At 38.9% G+C, this 8,585-nt stretch overlaps 1 protein-coding gene across 4 annotated transcripts; it reads left to right on the top strand.

The window, feature by feature from the left end:
* Positions 1–467: 467 nt before the first annotated feature.
* On the top strand, positions 468–6,524 carry LOC145441983 (uncharacterized). Of its 4 annotated transcripts, XR_013915927.1 has the most exons (6): positions 468–1,825; positions 3,272–3,368; positions 3,440–3,857; positions 5,080–5,178; positions 5,249–5,365; positions 5,861–6,524. XR_013915927.1 is itself a non-coding variant. In XM_080319946.1 (5 exons), exons 4-5 carry the CDS (start codon positions 5,128–5,130, stop codon positions 6,164–6,166), a joined length of 357 nt encoding a protein of 118 aa, XP_080176072.1. In that variant the 5' UTR covers positions 468–1,825; positions 3,272–3,368; positions 3,440–3,857; positions 5,080–5,127; the 3' UTR covers positions 6,167–6,524. The 4 variants fall into 4 exon arrangements, 3 of the variants coding, with proteins under 3 accessions (XP_080176072.1, XP_080176073.1, XP_080176071.1); XM_080319946.1 differs by lacking the exon at positions 5,249–5,365; XM_080319947.1 differs by having other exon boundaries at positions 3,440–5,178; positions 5,861–6,523.
* Positions 6,525–8,585: the final 2,061 nt, after the last annotated feature.

The following is an 8,585-nucleotide window of genomic DNA, read 5'->3' as shown; positions in this document are numbered from 1 at the left end:
GGCTGTGTGCCTGGGCTCAGGATGTCGTCTCTTCACGACTGCCGCCTGCTCGCGCTCGTAAAAACACCAAGCAACACAAGTCTATACGGTTATATATCGTCGCAGTGGAATCAAAGTTAACTTGTGTCCAGTTTTAAAATTTTGAAGGTCCATTTTTAAGACTTTAAAAAATCAATATTTCGAAAATTATTGAATTTTTTTCGGTCATATCTTGGCCATGGTTATGTCTGTCTCGGTTTTTCAAAGTTAATCGGGGCCAATATATGGCTGAAAGAAGATGAAAACTTCACGTAAAGTTAATTTTCTCAAAATGAGTAAAATGGACATGAGCTACTTCGAATTCTCTGGGACGATATAAGAATATATTCCATGGCACAATACTAAAACGGCGATTAACACTAAACTCATATTCTTATATTAGCGATGGACATAATCTGTTGACGGAAAACCGACGACGTACCAAAAAGAGACGTACACTGTAAATTCGAGACAACACAACCGCCCTATTTTCCGTTGGTGGCAACGGCCAATGGTGTAAACAACGCCGCGATCGAGAGAAATTTGATGTCTTCCCTTTTTTCGCGTTCACTTTTTCTCAATACTGACAACGTCATCACCTGTCGCACACAGCCATGTGGTTCTTTTGCGATACGACGTCATGACAGGTTGAGTATGCGGCTGTGCGGTGTGCGTCGATTTGAGGACTTTCTTAGCCATTACCGGTATCGCATCTCACCATATCGATAAATTGAAAGGTAAAAGCTAAAGTATTCGCCTTCCTTAGTATGTTACATCATGGTATGCTACAATATTAGTGCAATCAGGGCTTAGTTAGGCTGGTGTAGTGACATTTTGAAAGTTTGAGGAAATTTACAACATGGTCCTGGTCAGGCATTACACCATTTGCTTGCTTAATTATGAAGCACTGAAGGCTCGAAGGAGATGTGGTATAGGTGGTTGATGTCGTTTTCAGGGCCTGGCCAACTAATAGACGTTGAATGGTTTTTACATGACCATCACCTATTCGTGTTCCCCCTGAACATGCCGTGTACACGAAGTGTTAATTGGCAAACAACATATCCTATGGAGAATCTATTTCTGTAAAGTCTGTGTAGTCTACATGATAATTCAGTCGACAGTGATGATTTTATTCCTATGCTCTGATAACTCTCTCTGCTAGAAGAGTTTATATCCACTTGTAAATTCTATGTTATTCGTGGTTTGATCCATTGTAAACATTGATACGAGCTCACTTGATCACCACGAATCAGTGTTCCCTATGAACATGTTTTGTGCAAATTGTTGCGCAAAATATTAATTATTTAATCCTCATAATTGTTGCTTCGCCTTAACCTGTGTAGTGTGTACCTCATGATGTATAGTTGGCAGTGATGATGTATTCATGTACTTTCTTGGATTCAATGAATCAACAATGTAGTTGATTCGATTTATTCATGTGCTTTGATATCTCTCCTGATTGGCCGTGTGAAACCTTTCCACACTGCTTTATTATTCAGTGCATCTTGGGTGGGGTTGAAAGGTTTTACCAAATGTAATCATGAATATTAATTTGACAGATATATGCTATTAATGCAGAAATAATGCTTCGTCGATAATAAGTTCATCAAATAATGTCCCGTCTACAATCCTGTTGGCTGTGCTAATTTTTTGATAGCCCGAATAAGCTTTAAAAACTCTTGCTGAAGTGCCACAAGAATCGCCACCTGTACGGACAATCGGACATCGACGTTCTAAGATAATGCAAAAAGACAATCCTCTGTCGGGAATACTTGATCGGTTTCCTTCCTTGACTGATATCAAACTGGTGAGTGTGGGTATTACATCATGGAACCATTTTAAAATCACTTTATAGTTCATCGTACTCGTGTGGTAGACGGTAAGGCAAGGCAGACTTGGACAACAAGAAAATTATCAGCTTTTTCAAATTAGATTACAAGTCTAGCTGCTCATTTTTCCTGAATTAGACAAATTAGAAATACGGTTATGCTGCATTTTCCCAAATTATATTCCAATTGTGGCTAAAAGTATTTTTTAAATTGGATTATAAATAGATTTACTGAATTTTTGAAAACCGGACATTCAATCAAGTTGAGTTCATAACAGATCAGAGTTCAATCTCATAAGGATGGGAATAGAAAATGTTTGTTCAGCAAGATTGCCTTGGTCCGCACTATACAGTTCTTCTGTAGCTTTTTCCGGAAAACCTTGAATAAGATTAAAACTAGAACAATTGCAAACTCATTCATGGATTTTAGTCTTTTATGCAGGGTTGTAACCAAGTCACAAGGCTCCGAGTCACAAGTCAATCTCACTTTTATAGATTGACCTGAGTCAAGTCGAGTCATTTTCAATTCACCATTGAGTCAAGTCGAAGTCAGCGAGCAGATGATAGAGTCCGAGCCATGGTAATATGACTCGAGTCCGAGTCCAAGTCATTGTATTGACTGCTAAGTTTGCAGTTAAAGTCTTGTTAATCCACTTTTTATAGCTCTGCTTGGCGATATCGAATGGTTCGCATTTATAATAAACTGATTATCCTCACTTTTAGCAGTTTCTGGTCACATTTATAATACTGATACCAATATACGTAATCCCAATAGTGTGGTTACTTATCATTCCTCGAAAGTACAATGAAGTGTAGGCCCGAGTCTCGAATCATTTGACTTGGTTCGAGTTGTGCGCAATGACCCGACTCCAAGTCGAGTCAATATACAGATTGACTCGAGTCGAGTCATTTCCGTATTTTGAGAAAATGACTCGGGTCAAGTCGCGTCATCAGAAAATCGTGACTCGAGTCATTACAACCCTGCTTTTATGTGAGCACAAAATATTCCTAACATTCTCAGTGTCACATTTTTCTAGGCCTCAACATTTGTTGCGTAAAAGATTGTGGCAGCCATAGATACGGCTTACCATATCTGCTTACATATTTGGTAGTAATATGGGAAACTACAACATTAATTCCACTATAGTTATTCATAACTTCACGACTACTAGCAATTTCAGTCTGTCGAGTAAGACGTCATGACGACATGGTTAGTCCATAATTCACTGTAAATATACCATGGAAAGTTCAACGTGGGTATTTGGTGTCAAGATAGTTCATTATAACTATGCACTAAAATGCAGCCGTGGGCTACATAGGAAATCGAAACGAGGTCGTGAATAACAAAAAATGATGGCCGGTCCTGGCCTAATGTTATCAGCCATTTCTATGAGTGTTTTGTGATGATTTTACTGTTCACCTCAGATCAGAGAACAGTTCAAGAACATAATCGCGCCAACAACCATTGAAGACACGAAAAGCTGTTATCAAAATATGATAGTTATTGGATGTAATATTCCAGGTAAATTTGGACGTGCATATTGAGTGTGCTTTGGCATTAGTAATAACTATTTTATCATTCCATTTCATCAGTCCACTGAAAGGTGACAAGGATGAACTCTCCAAGCTGCTGTAACTACAAATCGGAACTCGCAGACGCCAGAATTAACTGCCGACAAAAATCGGTTTGACTGCTTTGCCAGTCCAACAGGTACATAACAAATACATAATTGCTTCTTCCATTAATATGTAATTGGAATATGTTTAGGTAGGAAAGGCTAACCTGTAAATAGATGTATTTCATGGATATCCTAACTTGACTTTGAATTTTCTCGAAGCGATTACTAAAATTCGTATGTAAGCACATGCTTCACCAGTATGTCTTGTGTTTCAGGGTCACGACATAGAGACCAAGAGTCAAAAGCATTATCCCCGCATCTAGTTGTCGCAAGACATCAGGATGGGTCAATTCAAGGCTGGATCATAGCTGTTGGGAAATCCGTCCCGTGAGGTAACGGCGGTGCAATGGTGTTCGATATTCTATCCGATATGATGGCATGTTATTATGCCTGGGATGTGTCATACCCGAAGGAATTTCAATTCCTGGCATTTATTCAGAGGGTTGTTGTCGGCGATAAAAACACCCAATATATCTCTAAAAAGTTTAATAATTTTTTTAGGAAATTTGAACATGTATTGTAAGGGCATAATAGGCCTCTTTCTTTGACTTGTGGTTATCATTGTGCAAGTTGTTAAACAGTACCTCATCCTTTGCTTGTATCTCGGCTCACGGTCTTGTTTATTTTGCAGTATTTCGTTAGTATACACATCCCATTAGCTTCGTCGACACTGGACATAGCATGCGACTTGATAGTGCATGACACATATGGGTTTAATTTATTGTCAGTGAAAAATTGAATAATTTCTTCAACAACAATTTTGAGCACATACTGTAAGGTCCTGATAGGCCCACTAATTTGACTTGGTTATTGCTGTGCAAGTAGTTCATACTCTACTTTTATCTTGGGACACTGTTTTGCTTTCTTTTGCAATATTTCGTTTATATATTTCAGTCCAGTAGATCCGTGGGCATGAGCGTGTGACTGGATAGCTTGGTACTCTTCAGCATTCTTGTTGAATCCACTTTTTTCAACTCTGGTTGGTGACATCGAATGATTGCATTCATGTTATACCAATTTTCCTCACTTTAGCAGTTTCTGGTCACATTTTCAAGTACCAGTACCAATAGACGAAATATCAATAGTGTGGTCACTTTACTATTCTTCGAAATCACAATGAAATGTTGGTCTTGGCCGCCTGAGTCTCGAGTCATATGGCTTGGTACGAGTCATGCGCAATGACTCGAGTCCAAGTTGAGTCGATATACATAGATTGATTTGAGTCGAGTCATTTCCGTGTTTTGAGAAAATGACTCGAGTCATCAGAAAATCCTGAATCGAGTCATTAGAACCCTGGCGATTCGGGTGCGTTGAGTAAGATGACATGAATAGAGAGATTAGTCCATAGCCCACTGAAAATAGACCATGGACATTTTAACAGGGGTATTTGGCACCTAGTTAGTTCCTTGCAACTATGCACTGGAATGCGGCCGTAGGCTACATAGATAATCAAAATGCTGACGTGAATAGCATTGACGTGAATAGCAAAAAGGCCCTCTTATTTTATCAGCCACCTCTATCAGTGTTTCGTGTCGGTATTACTTTTTGTCTCAGGTCAGAGAAGATTTCAAGAGCATAATTGCGGCAACAATCATTGACGACATGAGAAGCAATAATCAACAAATATTGAATATATTGGATAAGATTTTTCAGGTAAAGTGGAACCTAAAATTCATCTTGATTCAGCATTAGTAGTGACCGTTATATCATTCAATTTCATTAGTCCAGTGGAGGTGACAGGGATGAGCTGACCAAACTGCTGGAATTACAGTCGTAACTTTCGGATGCCTAAATTAACTGCCGACAAAAGAGGGATTTATCTGCGCTGGTGGTTCCACAGGTGCATAATGAATACCGAATTGCTACTTCCATTAATATATGATGAGAAAACATTACTGTATAGCAGTGGTTCTCAACCTTTTTTTAGACACGCCCCCCTATTTGATAGTGACAAATTTCGCGCCCCCCTTATCATCATATCACAAAATCCAACTGGGATGCTAGCAACCCCAACAGATTGTTTGGTGGTATGGACGATTATGAAGGTTGATGAGAGAATAAATATATATAATATTGGGCCTATATGTAGAGAAACACGCGTGCATTGTAGGTCAATCGTGCGTGGCGCGAAAAAAATTTTCAGGTGACCGCTTCTTCGCGCCCCCCCCAGGTTGAGAATCCCTGCTGTATAGGATGGGAAAGCATAACGGAATAGAAAGAAACCTATTAATGGGTCTATTTCATGGATGTCCTTACCTGATGATTTCAGATTTTTTTCAAGCGATTTCCAAAATTCGCATGTAGGTGTACACTTGAACATGTGTCTGTGTTTCAGGCCCTCGACATAGAGACCAAGAGTCAGAAGCATGATACTTCACATTTAGTCGTCTCAAGACATCAGGATGGTTCGATCCAAGGCTGGATTCTAGCTGTGGGGGAATCGATTCCTTGCGGTGATAAAGACGCGACGGTTTTAGATGTTTTAATTGATATGATGGCATGTTATTATGCCTGGGATGTGTCATGCCCCAAGGAATTTCAAATCCTGGCATTTGGTAAGAGGCTTGTTGTTGGCGACAGAAACACCCAATATATCTCCGAAAAATCGAGTAATTTCTTTGGGAAATTTGAACACATGTGAAGTGTGAACACATGCAGTAAGGGCATAATAAGCCCCTTTCTTTGGTTGGTTAGTACTGTCCAAGATTTTTACAGTAGTTCATACTGAACTTTTATCTTGTCACACTGTCTTCTTTTATTTTGCAGTATTTCGCTAATGTAATACATCATTCCAGTAGATCAGTGGAGATATAAGCATGTCCCGTGATATCCTTTGACACTTTAGCATATGGGTTGAATTCTGCCCTATGCTGGGTATAATCGTTACATTTAGGGGTAGATAAGGGTCAGTTTGATTATATGTAATGGTTAATTTGAGGGTCGGGTTAAGTTCGGGGGTTATTAAGTCATATGCGGCAGTTCATTATGCTTAGTTACCGCATGCTCTAAAATGGCTTCAATCTAATTATTTCATGCTGTGCCACAATTCTTTATTTGTACTATAGCAACAGTACTGTTTCATTGTGCATAACTTGCATTTAGCATTGCTTAAGGCTTATTACTGTCGCTGATTTTGTGCAGAACTTGCATTTAGCATTGCTTAATGCTTATTACTGTCGTTGATTTTTAATATGACGGTTTCATTGCAAACTATGGAATGATTTTTATGCTGCGTTACAAGCGGCGGGGTGTGTGCCTAGTATGCCAGAACATTTAGTAATTCATTTTAATCACTGCGGGGAGAGGTCGTGCACGCCAGATTGTTTAGTAATCAATTTGAACAGCTACAGAGGGTGATTTAGGCCTGATTATTGGGGTTCATGCACGGTGTAGAAAACTCCTATATGAGACAACACATCTTTTGACACCGGGTATATGGCACAACACAGTATTTGACAACGCCAAACCAAAACGCGAAACATCTTTTCAGGTGTTTAGTTTTTTTACACAAAACGCGTTCTTTTTGGTGTCGTCACCAACGGTAAAAAATTTACAGTGTACACACAGCAATCGAACTTGACGCAAACCACATTCTAACATCAGCAGCAGCCTTACCATTCACACGCGCAGTGGCGGCTCGTGACAATATCGGGTGGTGGGGCAAGGGGTACATGCGATGTTAATAATCTAAATGATATCACAATAGTGCACTCTGACGTGAAAATGTGACTTCGTGGTCGTCACACACAGTTTGTATGGTGTATAGATATTAGGCATGGTTAACTAGGCTTACGAATTTCAAATTTTAATAATATATTCATGACAGAAATATATTAAGACCCGAAGCTTTTCGACCTGACACTCTTCAAATTATTCGGAAGAAAATATGAAGTACAGTAGTTCATACCTGCATATTTTAACGTTTGTATCAGTAGCAGTGATGAGCGGATTTGAAATTTCTATGTCCCAATCCAATCCAAATCCGAATCCTAATCCATAACTTTTTCATATTCAAGTCCATGTCCAATCCTAATCCGATTCCAACTGGAAATTCAGAAAAAATACCAATTTATGCAATGGAGGGATTCGAAAATTTTCTTTCACGACCAACGATTCACTTGATTCAAGATACCTTAGTAACCATAAGTACATTGATAACTGATCTGAATAAAGTTTGTCGCCATTCGCCACACGACATTTCAATCTCCCAGGAAATAGGTAAATCCAATCCAAATCTTAATCCGTTCTGAAAAAAATGTCTAATCCAAATTCAATCCAAATCCGACAAAATTTCACAAATCCTGTTTTTTCAAAACCTAATCCAAATCCATGCTCATCTCTGATCAGTAGGCGTATTGCGCGCGGCGTGATTTCATAGTTGCAAGATGTTCAATGACGAATTCATTGAAATCTGGAATACCCATAATGGCAGCGCTGAGAATCCTGAGTAGGCCTACATCTACTATAACTCATCGAGCCTATATCTGTACACATCCCGATTCTAGGAGAAGTCTCGATGCGTTTTAATGTGCTTAAACCACGCTTGAATTCTTCGGATGAAATCGAAGTGGTTAATATGATATTAAAAAATCCAGTTACTGCAGCAAAGTTGATAGAAAGCTATTTTTAACTATAGGAATTTTGGAAGTTCACCACTGCTCTACTGGTCACTACTTCGAAAAAAAAGATGCATTGGAATCAGACATGGGGTAATCGCGATTAGTAATCGTAATCGATTACGACGATTACAGCATTTTCAAGTAATCGTAATCGCAATCGATTACATTCGAAAAAAATCCGAAGTAATCGTAATCGTAATCGACTACTTCACATATTTAATCGATTTCTTTGTGAAAGAACGATTACTTTTTATTTGTATACAAGGACTATGATATAAACTGGACATTAGTTAGCAAGGAAGAGATGTTATCCCTGGTTTATTGATTTGATTTTCAAACGCCACTGCTCATTATTACGTCAGAAGTCCTAGCGTTGCTCGTCATTGCGTAACAAGCATCCACACATAGATATTCGATGTACAATTGTATTGTACACGTACG

The sequence above is a fragment of the Botryllus schlosseri genome, chromosome 6 (genome assembly GCF_051294905.1).
Source record: "Botryllus schlosseri isolate E-star chromosome 6, Bs_hap1, whole genome shotgun sequence".
Lineage (NCBI taxonomy): Eukaryota > Metazoa > Chordata > Ascidiacea > Stolidobranchia > Styelidae > Botryllus > Botryllus schlosseri.
The sequence above is the reverse complement of the archived record's forward strand: the minus strand, read 5'-3'. Positions and strand labels throughout refer to the sequence as shown.